The sequence below is a fragment of the Neomonachus schauinslandi genome, chromosome 4 (assembly GCF_002201575.2).
Source record: "Neomonachus schauinslandi chromosome 4, ASM220157v2, whole genome shotgun sequence".
Classification (NCBI taxonomy): domain Eukaryota; kingdom Metazoa; phylum Chordata; class Mammalia; order Carnivora; family Phocidae; genus Neomonachus; species Neomonachus schauinslandi.
This window is the reverse complement of record NC_058406.1, coordinates 76058838-76078146: the sequence shown is the minus strand read 5'-3', so window position 1 is coordinate 76078146 and position 19309 is coordinate 76058838. Positions and strand designations below refer to the sequence as shown.

Here is a 19309-nt window from a genome sequence, read left to right as displayed (position 1 = left end):
TAAAAAATAACCTATCAGTCACAGTGTAAATTAAAACAATGGAGAATCTAAGAATAATGTACAAAATGGCATCTGTACAAATGCATAGTATGAGATCTTTCTTTAGACAATAAATTTATGTTTGCATAAACTAAAGTTAAAAGTTAGTATTCATACTCCACCTGAGGAGACTGAGAGAAATATATTCCACCCAAGTACATGCTATAAAGAGAAGTCACAGAAAGGAAGAGTGTACTTTCAGGGAAAAGAACCAATGAAACACTTGTGATAAATGTGTTTTGATAAATGGAGAAGGTAACTTTGGTCCCTGACTTCCTTAATTCCAAACCCTGAGTCCCAGGTGTATATTCTACCTTTGAATTATAAAGGATATTCCTATATCCTTTCAATAAACCCCATGTCGATTTTATTTTACTTAAATGAACTGAATTCATTTCTAGTTTTTTGCAAACATACCATATGAGCTGTTTCCCATAAGTTAGAGTTCCCATAAGTTAAATTGACTTACTGTTTTAAGATTCAAAGCACTATTCACTATCAGGGTTAAAAATCTAGTAGGTAATAATGGGTGACTTTAAGCATTGGGTACAAGATTTCTGAGACTCAATAATTACCTTCTGAAAGAAATTACAGTAATCTCTTCTTAAAATATAGATTGCTACTTCTTTTAATCCTTCTAGTCCATACATATCAGCCATATTGAGTATCTGACTAAAATAAAAATAGATGTTAATTCTCCAATTTGAAAACCAAGGAATAACACAATAATTTCCTGATAATATATAGTCTGTTTAGAAAAATAATCTAAATTATTTTAACTCTAACTTTCTGCCCTACACAATAGATAACCTTTATGAATAATAAAAAGGACAAAGGTCAAAAGCTGAAAGCACTTTCACATGACTTGGTTAGTAGAGAATAACAAGAAGTAAATTTGGAGATGTTTCAATCAAATTCCCCTCATATTTTCAGTGACATATATATCAAAGTTCAGGATGCTGTTTCAAAGGCTGTAAAAGTTACAAAACTCTTTGCAACAAGTTTGTATAATAAAAACTTACTTAGGAGAAGGGTAATTAATTGATGCTTATCATATTGAAAATCTCTACAAATGACCTTAAGATTGGAAACAGTATCCAATGACTCTGAGAGTTTCCATTGCTTCTTTCATTTGGCAAGTATTTCCCAGCACCACACTTACTTTAGGTACTTAGGAAACCGACAAGCGTTGAGAGCATGATAGAATTTCACATAGGTTTCCAGGGGGGAAACTTCAGTATTTAATCCCCTGAGTCATGACACTTTCCCTCCAAAATCATATTTATTCAGTTTGTAATTAAAGGAACCAATGAATATTTAAATTAAAAGAGCAGCTTTCATTTGTTTGATATTAGAACAGCAATAAAAGAAGAGGACATCCAAAAAATTAGAAGAGCAAGGTAGATTTCACTTTCCGGTATGATTTTAGCAACTTAGATGGCATTTCACTAAAGAGCACTTAATAACCATTGTTGGTCTTTAAGATACCTATATTCTTAAAGTAATTTTAAGGTTTTTCTTTTTCTTTTCTTTTGCTGTTTAAGAGAGTAATCCTAAAATTTAAAAATAAAGTAGTAAGAGAACTGTTTGAAATTTGATAAAGATTCAATTTTACTTTATAAAAACCTGTTATTTATTTTCTAAAACAAATAAGATTTTTCTAATAAAATTTGAGTCAAATACTTTTCTTAATCTTATCACTGTGAGTTGCTAGATCATCTTTTCTTCTAAATAAGGTGACATTGTTTAGATATTCCCAACACACAAGATATGGCAAAATAATAAAAGTGAAGCTTTTATTTCACTGGTACTTTAAAACATAGCTCAACAAAGCAGAAACCACAAAGTAGTAATACTTTTATATTTAAAAATCACTAAAAAGTAATACATACCCAACATTAGCTTTGTCTGGAAAGTCCAAAGTTCCTCCATATATAAAATGCATCATAACATTCATTTCCACATGGTTTATACTGAAAAATAAAAGAAAACTTAATTCAAATCCAGAAATAATTAAGGTTTAACTGATATCAATGATACATTCTATTTTCTAAAAAATTTTAGCCAAGATAAAGGGTTTTTTTTGTTTTTTGTTTTTTTAAAAGATTTTATTTATTTATTTGAAAGAGAGAGAAAGACAGCTAGAGAGGGAACACAAACAGGGGGAGCGGGAGAGGGAGAAGCAGACTCCCTGCTGAACAGGGAGCCTGATACAGGGCTCAATCCCAGGACCGCAGGATCATGACCTGAGCCGAAGGCAGACGTTTAACGACCAAGCCACCCAGGCGCCCCTAGCCAAGAAAAGTTTTAATCTCACTTTTATCTGAAGAATATATTCTTCAAATAACATCCAGTTATTCCATTAATTTAAAATTAAGTATAAATGCAGCTATAGATTTTTATATAAGTAATAAAATGTTATTAGTATGTTATCAAATCACTGGTACTTGTTGAGCATCTTCTGTAATGAACTTTTATTTGTTTTTTATTTTTTAAAGATTTTATTTGACAGGGAGAGTGAGAGAACACAAGCAGGGGGAACAGCAGAGGGAGAGGGAGAAGCAGACTCCCCACTGAGCAAGGAGCCTGAAAAGGGTCTCAATCCCAGGACCCTGGAATCTTGACCTGAGGTGAAGAGAGACAACCGACTGAGCCACCCAGGCACCCCTGTAACTAACTTTTAGAGTTAGAAGGGATGTGAGAGGTCACAATACAATCTCTTGCTCATTAGGAAATCCTCTCCCCAGCATCACTGACAAATGACCTCTGGTCTTCTTAAAGCCTCAGATAAACAACTCTATACACTAGAAAGATTCTTGTTACGCTGTACAGATTTCTGAATGTGTAATACCTATCCAGCTGCTCTAGTTTGACCAGCATCCTCTTTATACAGATGAAAAGTAAAGATATGACTTAAGAAGTAGTCTGGAGTGATAATTTTTATGTCCTACTGACTACTGGATCTCAAACTGAATTCACGGCCTCCTACCTCTTCCCTACCTACCCCCGTGCCCCAGACTCAGTCTTCTTTCTGCTATTCCTATTTTGTTCATAGTGCTGTTATAGGGCTTCTTGCATCTTGTCATACCCTCTGCCTCTGGCAAAGGGGACTGAATTATCTGTTTCATGGGCAACAATCACTGGTCATTGGTCAGGAGGAACTCAAAATGAGAGGTAACTGGATTTCCTTTTTCCTTTCTTCTCTGAACAAGCATGAAGAGGTGATTGGGAAGAAGTGCATCTACTATACAATTTCAGACTTTCTTTTGGGTGGGTTGTCACAGAAGGGACATAGTATGCAAGTAAACTTTGGTTCTTGCATTAACACGCATTTTACTGCTTTAACAGTTTTTATCTATAATAAAGGAAATGTTAGGGCGCCTGGGCATTGACCCTTGATTTTGGCTCAGGTCATGATCTCAGGGTCAAGAGAGGGAGCCCGCAGAGGACTTTATGCTCAGCAGGAAGTCTGCTTGAGATTCTCTCCCTCTCTTTCCCTCTGCCCCTCCCCCTGCTTGCACACACATTCTCTCTAAAATAAATAAAATCCTTAAAAATAATAATAATAATAATAAAGGATATGTTTTCTTACTTCATCTGCTAGTTCTTTCATATTATTTTGATCAGGAATAAAGTATATTATTTGCCCACCCCAACTCTAATACCATCTAGATTATCATCTACATACCTAAGAGGCTGAGATTCATCTTAATCTTCTCCCTCATTATATCACATCACTTATACCTTCAAAATTTCTTGAATTCAGCCTTTGCTGTCTATTTCTCCTCTCACTACTCTGGGTTAGCCTCATTTTCTCTCATCTGTACTATGACTATATCTTCTCTCTCATGCTGGTTTCCTACCTGAAATAATCTCTTCATATCCCATTTCCCACACTGCTATTAAAGTGAAAACCCTTCAACAATTCTCCATAGCCCATAGAAAAAAAGTCCAAATTCCTTAGCTTGGTATATAGTGTTCTTTGATCATCTTACCTCTAGTTCTCCCTCTCTAGAAGCTGTTCCAAGAAAAATGAGCTACTCATTTCCTATACCTGAACTACTTACAATTCTTTATACATCTATGCCATAGTACATCTGTTTACTGTTTAAAATGCTCTCCCTCTCTACTTATTTCATCTTGCAGACACCAGACATGTGGCTCTTTATCTCTGATTGTTTCTTTAATGTCCCCAAGGCCAAAAAAAAAAAAGAAAAAAAATCACTGAATGGTAAACAGTAATAACTAACATTTACTGAGCACTTATGAGCCAGTTACTGAGCTAATAAATAAGTATTTCGAATGCCATTTGCTCATTTAATCATAACTCAATAACAGATATTATTATTAGTCTTATTTTATAAATGAAAAACTGAAATTAAGTAACTTGCCCAAGACCAAGTGGCTAGTGATACACTATAATTTAAATCCAGGCTGACTGACTCCAAAGTGTAGGCTCTTAAGCAGTACACTATACTATACATTTCCATTATCACATTTATCAAACTGACTTGTAATATCTTTGTTTACACATTTGTTTCTCCTTTAGACTGAGTTCTATTGGGGCAGGCTGTATTTTAGATTTATCCTTGCATTTCTAGTAGCAGCCGAATGTCAGCATTGATTCAGTATCCCCCAGGATGAGAATTTTCTTCCCCCACACAATACTGGAGCTCTGCAGTGGAATCAGCGCTGATAAGATTCCTATAGTTTGTTAAGCACAGTATCTAATATCTGCTAAAGGAAAGAAAGAAGGAAGGCAAGAAGAAAAGAAATGGAGTCCCACAGGGTAGGACTCAGAAAGGTGTTTGATTCTATTATCTTATAACAGATGCTCAATAAACGTTTGAAGAATGTTTAATGAATGGCTTGTTAAGGCACTTATGGCATCTTCCTAACCCTTCAGAGGAATACTGAGTTGAAAATATACAAGTATTTTTCAATTATTTTTTAATTTTATTATGTTATGTTAATCACCATACATTACATCATTAGTTTTTGAGGTAGTGCTCCATGATTCATTGTTTGTGTATAACACCCAGTGCTCCATTCAGTATGTGCCCTCTTTAATACCCATCACCAGGCTAACCCATCCCTCACCCCCTCCCCTCTAGAACCCTGTTTGTTTTTCAGAGTCCATAGTCTCTCATGGTTCGCCTCCCCCTCTGAATTCTCCCCCTTCATTTTTCCCTTCCTACTATCTTCTTCTTTTTTTTTTTAACATATATTATTTGTTTCAGAGGTACAGGTCTGTGATTCAACAGTCTTACACAATTCACAGCGCTCACCATAGCACATACCCTCCCCAGTGTCTATCACCCAGCCACCCATCCCTCCCACCTCCACCACTCCAGCAACCCCCAGTTTGTTTCCTGAGATTAAGAATTCCTCATATCAGTGAGACCATATGATACATGTCTTTCTCTGATTGACTTATTTCGCTCAGCATAATACCCTCCAGTTCCATCCACGTCATTGCAAATGGCAAGATTTCAGTCCTTTTGATGGCTGCTTAATATTCCATTGTATAGATATACCACATCTTCTTTATCCATTCACCTGTCGATGGACATCTTGGCTCTTCCCATAGTTTGGCTATTGTGGACATTGCTGCTATAAACATCGGGGTGCACATACCCCTTTGGATCCCTACATTTGTATCTTTGGGGTAAATACCCAGTAGTGCAATTGCTGGGTTGTAGGGTAGCTCTATTTCCAACTTTTTGAGGAACCTCCATACTGTTTTCCAGAGTGGCTGCACCAACTTGCATTCCCACCAACAGTGTAGGAGCGTTCCCTTCTCCACATCCCCGCCAACATCTGTCATTTGTTAATTTTAGCCCTTCTGACGGTGTGAGGTGGTATCTCATTGAGGTTTTGATTTGGATTTCCCTGATGCCGAGCGATATTGAGCACTTTTCCATGTGTCTGTTGGCCAGTTGGATGTCTTCTTTGGAAAAATGTCTGTTCATGTCTTCTGCCCATTTCTTGATTGGATCATTTGTTCTTTGGGTGTTGAGTTTGATAAGTTCTTTATAGATTTTGGATATTAGCCCTTTATCTGATAGGTCATTTGCAAATATCTTCTCCCATTCTGTCGGTTGTCTTTTGGTTTTGTTGACTGTTTCTTTTGCTGTGCAAAAGCTTTTTATCTTGATGAAGTTCCAGTAGTTCATTTTTGTCCTTGCTTCCCTTGCCTTTGGTGATGTTTCTAGGAAGAAGCTGCTGCGTCTGAGGTCGAAGAGGTTGCTGCCTGTGTTCTCCTCTAGGATTTTGATGGACTCCCATCCCACATTCAGGTCTTTCAACCATTTTGAGTCTATTTTTGCGTGTGGTGTAAGGAAATGGTCCAGTTTCATTCTTCTGCATGTGGCTGTCCAATTTTCCCAACACCATTTGTTGAAGAGACTGTCTTTTTTCCATTGGACATTCTTTCCTGCTTTGTTGAAGATTAGTTGACCATAGAGTTGAGGGTCCATTTCTGGGCTCTCTATTCTGTTCCGTTGATCTATGTGTCTGTTTTTGTACCAGTACCATACTGTCTTCATGATGACAGCTTTGTAATAGAGCTTGAAGTCTGGAATTGTGATGCCACCAGCTTTGCTTTTCTTTTTCAACATTCCTCTGGCTATTCGGGGTCTTTTCTGGTTCCATACAAATTTTAGGATTATTTGTTCCATTTCTTTGAAAAAAGTTGATGGTATTTTGATAGGGATTGCATTAAATGTGTAGATTTGCTGTAGGTAGTGTTGACATCTTCACAGTATTTGTTCTTCCAATCCATGAGCATGGAATGTTTTTCCATTTCTTTGTGTCTTCCTCAATTTCAATCAATGTGATACAATACATTAATAAAAGAAAGAACAAGAACCATATGATCCTCTCAATAGATGCAGAAAAAGCATTTGACAAAGTACAGCATCCTTTCTTGATCAAAACTCTTCAGAGTATAGGGATAGTGGGTACATACCTCAATATCATAGAAGTCATCTATGACAAACCCACAGCAAATATCGTTCTCAATGGGGAAAAACTGAGAGCTTTCCCCCTAAGGTCAGGAACACGGCAGGGATGTCCACTATCACTACTGCTATTCAACATAGTATTAGAAGTCCTAGCCACAGCAATCAGACAACAAAAAGAAATAAAAGGCATCCGAATTGGCAAAGAAGAAGTCAAACTCTCACTCTTTGCAAATGATATGATACTTTATGTGAAAAACCCAAAAGACTCCACCCCAAAACTGCTAGAACTCATACAGGAATTCAGTAAAGTGGCAGGATATAAAATCAATGCACAGAAATCAGTGACATTCCTATACACCAACAACAAGACAGAAGAAATTAAGGAGTCGATCCCATTTATAATTGCACCCAAAACCATAAGATACCCAGGAATAAATCTAACCAAAGAGTCAACGAATCTGTACTCAGAAAACTATAAAATACTCATGAAAGTATTTTTCAATTAATTTAATACACATTTACTGGACCCTACTATGATAAGTACTGGTTTCTGCTGATTCAAAAACTCCACATCTTTAATGCTTAGGAAAAAAGTCAAATCTCTACATATTCTTATTTATATACTATGGATATGAGAAGATGTGATCTCAGAATAATTATGTCACATTATCTGTAGTCTGTTAATCTAGAACACTAGCATAATTATTACAATGTATACTATTCCATGCACTTTCCCTCAAAATTTCAAGAGCCATTCTTATTGTTAATGAGAGTTGGTCATTTATGTTTAAATAATAGTTTCTTTTAAGACTTGACATATTTAAGTAAAAGATAATAATGACTAAATAAAAACAAAAGTAGTTTTATTAAAATAAATAGCAAAATCTAGACATTTGAGCTTACATATCAATATATATGATAGTTATAAAAATGACAAGAAACCACGTTCCTGCAGTTTTACAGATGTTTTACTAAACTGCATTCTCATTACAGTGTTGTAAGTCATCTGTATTTTTACTAAAAGTATTTATAATGACATAATCAACTGGCCTAGAAAAACAACAAATCACTTCAAAAGCCCACAATTTAAATGGAAAGACTGAAACACTATCCCCATTTAAATGTAATCAGAATAAAAGCTTTTAGGGGATGAAAACATTACATACACTCAGGGAGAAAAATCTATCAGAGCTCTAAGACCAGAGAATAAACATGCATTTCATCTACTAAAATCTCTGTGCTTCATGTGTGCTTCCTAAAGTTTAAGGATTCTTTGTGTGTGGGCTAAAGTAACACAAGGACTTATTTATAAGTTAGTTCATTCACATTCAATATTTATTGAATGATAGGCTCTATTCTAGACCTTGAGGATACAAGAAGCTTACATTCTAGAGGAAGGACATGGACAGTAAATATATAAACAAATATATAAAGAAGACAATTTTAATAATAAAAGTGCCATGAAAATAACACAACAGGATAATATAAAAGAGGGTAACTGGAGAGTTGGGCTACAGTAACTTTAGGTGGAATAGTATGGAGAAAACCGAGGGGCCAGACCATATAGAGTCTTACAGGTTGTGGTAAAGATTTAATTCTGTGATAAGAAGGCACTGAACAATTTTAGTCAGAAGAGAAATATATCTAATTTATATTTCAAAAGATCATCCTGAAAATTCAGTGCAATCCCAGGAATCTCCAAGGGAGATGAGAAAATCCGAATTTATGCTCCAAAGCCCCAAGCCACCACTGAAAGACTTCTATTTACATAAAATGTAAATATGTGGAGTTACAGAAATATTGGCTATGGTTCAATTTCTAGTGCAGGATGTCGAAAATTTCCCCCTTCTTCCACCAAAACTGGAGAACTTCCTTCCACCTCCTAATACCAGGGCATAGGTAGAACGAGGATTAGGGGACTCTACTATTCCTACCTCAATTTATTAAAGGCTGTCCCTCTTGAAAAATATCACATGCATTATGTCTATGAGTTACCAACTCATTAAAAACACTGTGATTCTTTTCTGTAAGGACAGACAGGATTTCATTCTAATCTACTGCAGAAAACATCCTGCAGACATACAACAATGGCACAGTTCCAAAAAGGGCTGCTAAACAAGCAAAGCAAGCATTGTTGTCCTGGTACTGGTAATGGCCCTTACTTGAATCCATTTCTCTCTAGAAAATGAGAATAATCTAATCTAGGAAAAAAACAAAAGACAAATATTAATAAACACTATATACTACATACCAAGTACTATCTCGTTTAACCCTTCCAGTAACCTCAGGAAACTCAGGGAAGGTAAGCAATGTCCCTCAAGTCATGTAACAAGTTAGGACTGGATGTTGGACTGCCTATAATGACACCAAAGTCCATGGTCTTTCTACTACACTACATTACCCATGGATACATCTACTCAGGTTCACAATATAAGCTAATGTGAAGAAAGAATTTGTTTTGTAGATTACTTTGTTATAATATAAAAATTCCTAAGAGTTGTGATTTTTTATTTACTTTTTTAAAGCTTTATTTGTTTTTTGTTTTTTTTTTTTTAAAGATTTTATTTATTTGACACAGAGAGAGACAGCGAGAGAGGGAACACAAGCAGGGGGAGTGGGAGAGGGAGAAGCAGGCTTCCTACTGAGCAGGGAGCCCGATGCGGGGCTTGATCCCAGGACCCTGAGATCATGACCTGAGCCGAAGGCAGTAGCTTAACCAACTGAGCCACCCAGGCGCCCCTATTTATTTGTTTTAGAGAGACAGAGACAGAGACAGAGAGAGAGAGAGAGAGAGAGAGAGAGAGAGAGAGAGAGAGAGAGTGTGTGTGTGTGTGTGTGTGTGTGTGTGTGCGTGCGCGCGCAGAAGTGGGGGGAGGGGCAGAAGGAGAGGAAGAAAAAGAATCCTTCAAGCAGACTCCCTGCTGAGCAGGAAGCCTGATGAGGGGCTTAATCTCACACCCACCAGATCATGACCTGAGCCGAAACCAAGAGCCAGCTGCTCACTGACTGAGCCATCAGATGCCCCAAAAGGTGTGATTTTTTAAAAAGCAAAATTCCTAAATCCCTTTTAGTCTCAAAATTCCTAAATTCCCTTTAGCCTTCCTACAGCTTTATATCCCATGATACTAATAACATTTTTTTAAAGATTTTATTTATTTATTTATTTGAGAGAGAGAGAGTGAGAAAGAGAGACCACGAGAGGGGCGAGGGTCGGAGGGAGAAGCAGACTCCCCACTGAGCAGGGAGCCCGACATAGGACTCAATCCTGGGACTCCAGGATCATGACCTGAGTCGAAGGCAGTCGCTCAACCGACTGAGCCACCCAGGCACCCCAATACTAAAAACATTTTAGGTGGTAATTTGAACACAAATTGATATGTGGTACAAGAGGAAAAAGCAAACATATTATGTGATAATAATAATGGATGTATATAAAACCCAGTATCTTTCTTTTTTTTTTTTAAAGATTTTATTAATTTATTTGAGAGAGAGAAAGAGCACAAGAGGGGGGAGCGGGAGAGGGAGAAGCAGACTCCCTGCTGAGCAGGGAGCCCGATGCGGGACTCGATCCCGGGACTCCAGGATCATGACCTGAGCCGAAGGCAGTCGCTTAACCAACTGAGCCACCCAGGCGCCCAACCCAGTATCTTTCATTTTACTGTTAGAAAACCTTGCTTCATCAAACATGATAAAACAGTTGAGCCAAAAAGAAATGCATCCTTATTTCCAATGTGTTAGCACTGGAAGTGAATAAGGGAATTAGGAGTGAGCCTCCACTGCGGATCTAGCAGCTCTAGGTGAGATGAACCAGTAAGGAGCAGAGACTTGCTCACCACAACCAAAGTGATGGGAAAATACTGTAAGGGGAGTGAGCCTGATCATTGCTGGCACTACTACAATGTATTTTTTATTTGGATGCCACTTTTTTTTTTTTGTATAGTTGACACAAAACGTTACATTAGTTTCAAGAATACAACACGATGATTCAGCAACTCTGTATGTTATGCTGTGCTTACCTCAAGTGTAGGTACCATCTGTCACTGTGCAACACTATTACAATACCATCCACTAACATATAATGTATTATTTGTTTCAGAGGTACAGATCTGTAATTCAACAGTCTTACACAATTCACAGCGCTCACCATAGCACATACCCTCCCCAATGTCTATCACCAGCCACCCCATCCCTCCCACCCCCCACCACTCCAGCAACCCTCAGTTTGTTTCCTGAGATTAAGAATTCCTCATATCAGTGAGGTCATATGATACATGTCTTTCTCTGATTGACTTATTTTGCTCAGCAAAAAAAAAAGAAGAAGATAGCAGGAGGGGAAGAATGAAGGAGGGGAAATCGGAGGGGGAGATGAACCATTAGAGACGATGGACTCTGAAAAACAAACTGAGGGTTCTAGAGGGGAGGAGGGTGGGAGGATGGGTTAGCCCGGTGATGGGTATTAAAGAGGGCACGTTCTACATGGAGCACTGCATACGCAAACAATGAATCATGGAACACTACATCAAAAACTAATGATGTAATGTATGGTGATCAACATAATAAAAAAAAACAATACCATTGACTATATTCCCTATGCCATGCCTTTTATTCCTGTGACTTATGCTTTCCATAACTGGAAGCTTGTACCTCCCACTCCTCTTTAACCATTTTGCCCACTCCCATGCCCTCCCACTCTGGCAACCATCAGTTCTCTGTATTTGTGGGTCTGTTTCTGCTTTTTGTTTGTTTATTCTTTTGTTTTGTTTTTTGGATTCCACATATAAGTGAAATCATGCGATATTTGTCTTTCTCTGAGTGACTACCACTGACCAACTTTAGTAGCTTGTTCAAGGGAAAGCCAAATACAACTCTGAAACAAGTTTGGCTACTTATATTTGGCTTTTCCTTGAGCAAGTTACTAAAGTTGGTCAGTGGTAGTCAAGCCATATTATAACAGGAGATATTTATCCATCATATCCATCATAATTAAGGATGGAAAATTACAGGTAAGGGAGTAGAGACCACTAGTTGATGATACTATTTCTTTCTTGTCTACGGATCTCTTAATAAATAGGCTTCATCTTTAAAAGCCTGTGGGTTTTGAATGTTTAATCTGATCACTCACGAGGGCTGATTAAGTATTGCCTTTATTCCCATAGCTAAACTCCGAGGTCATCTTAAACAATATAAAACAGATAAAAGTGGAGAAGCTCTGGTTGAAGGAGTGCCCCTTCCCATATAGACTTCCCCTCAGATCCCAATCTCATGCCATGTGTTCCCTAACATACCTACCAAGAACTTTAGGGTCCTATGGGATAAAGTTTGAAAATCACTGATTTAAACAGTGGAGTAGAAGAGTAGTCTGCACTAGCTCAAGAGTTCCCATGCCAATGGGAAAATTCTAAATTCTTTAGTGACTGTGGTGGAATGGACACTGAATTAAGTATCAAAAACCATGTGATTTATATTCAGTACAGGCACCTATTTAACAGGTGACGCCAGGAAGATATTTAACTTAACTGATCTTGTTTTTATTCATCTGCAATATATGAATATAACCTGCTCTCTGAAAGACTGATTCTAAAAATAAAGGGCATAGTAAATGTGGAAGAAGCCCAGAAAATACATGGTGTAACTATAAGGTATTATTACTGCTGAGGACAGAATCTATTTGGAGAAAGGAAGAAAGAGCTACATAATGGGTATCAGATAGTAAAAACTGTAACTAAACCTACAAAGGACTACGATTTCTTCCAGGAAAAAAACTAGACATGAGCTTTCTATAAATTACTTTCCCCTGCTGTAGAATAAGATCCCATAATCATACTCTTTTTTTTTTTTAAATTTTATTTATTTATTTGAGACAGAGAGAATGAGAGACAGAGAGCATGAGAGGGAGGAGGGTCAGAGGGAGAAGCAGACTCCCTGCCGAGCAGGGAGCCCGATGCGGGACTCGATCCCGGGGCTCCAGGATCATGACCTGAGCCGAAGGCAGTCGCTTAACCAACTGAGCCACCCAGGCGCGCCCCTCATACTCTTCTTTTGACTTTTATCTCACTACACAGAATCATGTGATTTTTAATGAATGTCAGAAGTTGCATTTTGAGTCAAACTAGTATTATCTCTCCATTTAAATTTCTGAATTTAAAAATTCAGAATAAAAAACTGAATTTCTGAATTCAGTTCTAATGAGAGTGGATTGACAGTTCTTTAAAATGATGTCTAAAACATCTGAAACACAGTCCCTGGACAAGTTTCCAAAATTACACCAATGTAGACTCTGGCCTCTACTAGCACTATTCTTCTTTCTATATTGAGTGGATATTTTAAATTCATCATAAAGAAAGAGATCAGTAGGCTATATACATCTTTCAGATTGTTTTTCAATAGTGATGATAAAATTTCACTGCTTTATCTACGCATTCCTTTTACCCACAGGATAATACATTCTTTAGCTTGGCATATAAAAGCTTCCATAATCAGAAACTACCTGGTTGCCAAAGGCAGGGGGTAGGAGGGTGGGTGAAAGGTAAAGGTGTTCAAAGGTACAACTTTCCAGTTATAAGACAAATAAAGCCTAGGGATATAACTTATAGCATGGTTACTACAGTTAATAATACTATATTGTATATATGAAAGTTGCTGAGAGTAGATTTTTAAAATTCTCATAAGAAAAATATGTATAACTATGTGAGATGATGGATATTAAGTACATTTATTGTGATAATCATTTTGTAATATATACAAAAATCCAATCATTATGTTGTACACCTGAAATGAATACAATGCTATATATCAATTACATCTCAATTAAAATTTGTTTAAATAAAAAAAAAAAGAGCAGCTCAGATGGAAAAATAGGGAAACAGTGTTACTTAAATGTAAATTTTTTTTTTTTTAAAATCACCAAAAAAATTTATTTAATTTTTTTTTTTTTTTTTTTTTTTTAAAGATTTTATTTATTTATTTGACAGAGAGAGAGAGATAGCGAGAGCAGGAACACAAGCAGGGGGAGTGGGAGAGCGAGAAGCAGGCTTCCTGCCGAGCAGGGAGCCCGATGTGGGACTCGATCCCAGGACCCTGGGATCATGACCTGAGCTGAAGGCAGACGCTTAACGACTGAGCCACCCAGGCACCCAATTCATGTAATGTTTTAATGCTATATTAGTGAAGGACAGGAAAAACAGAAGAAAAACAAACCTGCATATATATGTGGAGGACAAATTAGTTAGAGAGGAAGTTCATTTTAGTAGCAATATCAAGTAAAAAGTTGGTGGTTATATGCCATTTTACATCCTCCATTATTGTCTCTCTATTACTATTTCATTAGTCTTTTTTTTTTTCTTTAAAAAACACACTGTAATAAGGGCATCCATATGATTCCATGGATACATAATTGAAATCACTAATGGTGGCAGCTGCTAAAAATACATCCAAAAGACAGGTTGCAAAATACACTGAGATATGTGTATTGAAACTGTGGTAGTATAATTAAAACACAATCTTCAAAAGGCCCTAGTATGAAGAAAATGGGATTGAGTCCTTTTGCATTTCATTTCTACTAAATGAATAAAATATGAAAAAAAGGACAAAATAAAAACACATTATATATTCTTATAAATAATGTTTCAAAATTCCATTTTTTATAGAGTGAGAAATTACAAAATGATAGGCATTTGGAGATCTGTTCTAGTTCGGAAGAGAACCACTGTGACTGCAACCAAGAATCAAGATCAAAGCCAGGGTGACAAATAAATGGTAGGAATTGATCAATACTTTCTGTGCATCCATTGTCATGGAATTGCCACTATCACACCCAAACCTCTGGCTAAGATGCAGGGCTGAGGGGTTCCCTCAGAACTCCCAGGTAATTTTCCTACTGAGAAAGCTCTCCCCCATACTATAGACTCTCACAGGGATCATCTGTGACCAAAAAAGGTTTCTTTTTCTCATTTAAGGTACTAGTTCATCTCCTAATAACTATCTTGGCAGTTTATATAAACTGCCACCAATTGTGCAGATTCACCATTGCCTTATGATAGGTCAATGAAATCCACATCTATCCAAATTACTCTTTAAAAAAAAAAAAAGGAAAGAAAGAAAAGAAACTACCTTTTGCAGACTGAATATTTACAGCCCCACCCACCCAAATTGATATACTGAGGCCTAACCCTCCAATGTGGCTATATTCAGAAATGGGGCTTATAAGGAATTAGGTTAAATGAAGTAATAGGGTGGGGCCCTGCCCTAATGTGCTAAAATTAGTGTCCTTGGGGCGCCTGGGTGGCTCAGTCGTTAGGCATCTGCCTTCGGGTCAGGTCATGGTCCCACGGTCCTGGGATCAAGCCCCGCATCGGGCTCCCTGCTCAGCGGGAAGCCTGCTTCTCCCTCTCCCTCTGCCTGCCACTCTGCCTACTTGCGCTCTCTCTCAGTCAAATAAATAAATTCTTTAAAAAAATTAAAATAAAATAAAATTAGGGTCCTTATAGAAGATACACCAGAGAGTTCTCTCTCTCCCTTCTTTTCATCTCCCCATGCCCCCATGCACTAAGGAAAGGCCATTAAGCACATACAAAGAACCAGCTGTCTGCAACCCTAGGTAAGAGATCTCACAAGACACAAACCTTGCTAGCGCTCTGATCTTGCCAAATTGTGAGAAAATAAATTTCTGTTGTTTAAGCCACCCAGTAGTGGTATTTTGTTATAGCAGTCTGAGAAGACTAACACATTATCTCTATTACTAAATGCTTTGTACTATCTCTCATTTTCGGAAGATGTACTTTGATGAATTCCACAACATGAGAAACATTTCACTGAACACATGGGGAAATCAGATTCATAGAGTGCTTTGTATGAAGTATTATTTGCAGTCAAGCTGCCCTGTAAGAATTATGCTTACCCTTGAAGAGTAATGTACTCTTGGGAGCTTTCAGCCCAACAGCCACTCAGCATTGCAGCAAAATAACTAGATCTGGCACTTAAAATGGCTCTAAAGGGAAGGGGAGGGAAAAAACACAGGTAAACATTTATGTACTATGCAAAATATAATTTTTTATTAAATTCTTCACCTTAACTCTTAAAACATAATAATCTGTCTTGTTTGTATTTACTGGTAGGATTATAATAATAATAAAAATTATAAACCTATATTTATACCTAAATATTTTTTTTGTTTTGTTTTTTAGAGAGAGAGAGCACATGCATATGTGGGATGGGAGGTGGAGGAAGAGGAGGAGGAGGAAGAAAGAGAATTTTGTGGGGTTTTTTTTTAGATTTTATTTATTTGACAGAGAGAGACATAGCAAGAGAAGGAACACAAGCAGGGGGAGTGGGAGAGGGAGAAGGAGGCTCCCTGCTGAGCAGAGAGCCCGATGCGGGGCTCGATCCCAGGAGCCTGGGATCATGACCTGAGCCAAAGGCAGACTCCCAATGACTGAACCACCCAGGCACCCCAAGAAAGAGAATCTTAAGCAGGTTCCACACCCAGCAGGTAGCCTGACATGGGTCTTGATCTCACAACCCTGAGATCATGACGTGAGCTGAAATCAAGAGTTGGACACTTAACCAACTGAGCCACCCAGGCACCCCAATATACCTAAATATTTTGATTACTTAATTAATTAATTACATTAATTCCAATGTCCTTATCTTTTTTATTTTTCCCCTTAAAGCTCTTTAACTTTAATAACAATTGAAACTATTTTCATGAGTAAGAGAGTAATAAATCATTTGCAAGGGAGTAGTAATAAGAAAGGCACTAGGACCATAAAGGTCCTGAGTTCAAGTTCAGAACTTACCCAATTGTGCTACAGAACAGCTCTTAGATGTGAGAAATGATAAGAAAGATATTTTCTTTTGAATTTCCATTCTATCTTTTCACATAAAATGTCCATTCTTTAATTCAACAAATATCTATTGACTTCTATTTTGTGCTAGGCACTATTCTAAGTAGCACTAAATGAGATACACAGAACAACATTATATTCTAGTGGAGAATGGTATGGAAGAATGGAGAGGGACAAGGAGAAGAAAAATATGCTTCTGGCAATGGCTTACTAGGTTGTCTCAGACCAACACTCCTGAAAATAGCTAGGGAAAAAAGGGAGATACATATAGACATACACATAAATATATAGAGATTTTTTTAAGAAAGCAAGAATGATTTGAAGGTATCAGAAAGGTACCATCCTGGTAGATTTTGAGACAAATTATAAGAAAGAAGACAAAAAAGCTGACCCAAGTATTTTAGGTAACTTTTTCCATTGAAGCAATTGCCAATATCTCTGATGAACATAGATGCAAAAAACCTTCCTTAACAAAATATTAGCAAACCAGATTCAACAATACATTAAAAAAAAAAATCATTCATCATGATCAAGTGGGATTTATTACTGAGATGCAAATGGAAGGGTGGTTCAGTAACTGCAAATCAATCAAAGTGATATATCACATCAACAGAAGAAAGGATAAAAACCATATAATCATTTCAATAGATGCAAAAAAAGCATTTGACAAAGTAAAACATCCATTCATGATAAAAACCCTCAAGAGAGTAGGTTTAGAGGGAACATACCTCAACATAAGGGCCATATATAAAAAACACACAGCCTTCATCATACTCAATGGTGAAAAACTGAGAGCTTTCCCCTAAGGTCAGGAACAAGACAAGGATTCCACTCTCACCACTTTTATTCAACATAGTACTGGAAGTCCTAGCCACAGCAATCAGACAAGAAAAAGAAATAAAAGCCATCTGTATTAATGAGGAATAAGTAAAACTGTCACTATTTGCAGATGACGTACTATATATAGCAAACCCTAAAGACTCTGCCAAAAACCTACTAGAACTGATAAATGAATTCAGTAAGGTCACAGGACATATAATCAATATACAGAAATTCAATGCATTTCTATACATAATGAAGTATCAGAAAGAGAAATAAGAAAACAATCCCATTTATAATTGTAACAAAAATAATAAGATACCTAGAAATAAACCTAACCAAAGAGGTTAAAGACCTGTACTCTGAAAACTATAAAACACTGATAACAGAAAATGAAGACAATGGAAACAAATGGAAAGATTCTCCATGCTCATGGATTGGAAGGACAAATATTCTTAAAATGTCTATACTACCCAAAGCAATCTACAGATTAATGCAATCCCTACCGAAATACCAACAGCATTTTTCACTAAATTCAAGCAAATAATCTTAAATGTGTATGGAACCACAAAAGACCCCAAATAGACAAAGCAATTCTGAAAAAGAACAAAACTGGAGATATCATAATCCCAGATTTCAAGATATACTATAAAGCTGTAGTAATCAAAACAGTATGGTACTGGCAAAAAATAGACAAATAGATCAATGTAACAGAATAGAGAACCTAGAGATAAACCCATGATTAATCTGGACAAGGATTAATTTTCAAAAAGAGAGTCTCTTCAACAAATGGTGTTGGGGAAATGGGACAGCTACAAGCAAAAGAATGAAACTGGACCACTTTCTCACACCATACACAAAAATAAACTCAAAATGTATTAAGGACCCTCCCCAATGTCTATCACCCAGCCACCCCAAATACATTATATGTTAAAAAAAAAAAAAAAAAAAAAGAAGAAGAAAGAGGAAGGGAAAAATGAAGGGGGGGGGGAATCAGAGGGGGAGATGAACCATGAGAGACTATGGACTCTGAGAAACAAACTGAGGGTTCTAGAGGGGAGGGGGGTGGGGGGATGGGTTAGCCCAGTGATGGGTATTAAGGAGGGCATGTATTGCATGGAGCACTGGCTGTTACATGCAAACAATGAATCATGGAACACTACATCAAAAACTAATGATGTAATGTATGGTGATTAACATAACATAATAAAATAAAATTTTAAAAATTAAAATAAAAAAAATGGATTAAGGACCTAAATGTGAGACCTGAAACCATAAAAATCCTAGAAGAGAGCACAGGCAGTTAATTATTCTGACATTGGACATAGCTACATTTTTCTATATATGTTTCCTAAGGCAAGAGAAACAAAAGCAAAAATAAACTATTGGGACTACATCAAGATAAAATTCTTGTGCACAGCAAAGGAAACAATCAACAAAACTAAAAGACAACCTATGGAATGGGAGAAGATATTTGCAAATGACATATCCAACAAACAGTATCCAAAATATGTAAAGAACTTATACAATTCAACACCAAAAAAGCAAACAATCCAAGTTAAAAATGAACAGAAGACACGAACAGACATTTCTACAAAGAAGACATATAGATGGCCAACAGATACATGAAAAGATGCTCAACAG

General features: G+C 36.9%; 1 protein-coding gene across 1 annotated transcript in view; it reads right to left on the bottom strand.

Moving 5' to 3' along the window:
- BTBD8 (BTB domain containing 8) overlaps window positions 1-19309 on the bottom strand; it is a 107089-nt gene that overhangs the window by 41043 nt on the left and 46737 nt on the right. Inside the window, exons 5-7 of the mRNA XM_021690306.2 lie at window positions 15901-15990; window positions 1932-2012; window positions 615-711 (exon numbers count right to left, since the gene is read on the bottom strand). Of these exons, the coding sequence (XP_021545981.2) occupies window positions 615-711; window positions 1932-2012; window positions 15901-15990 (268 nt within the window). The remainder of the gene's footprint in view (window positions 1-614; window positions 712-1931; window positions 2013-15900; window positions 15991-19309) is intronic.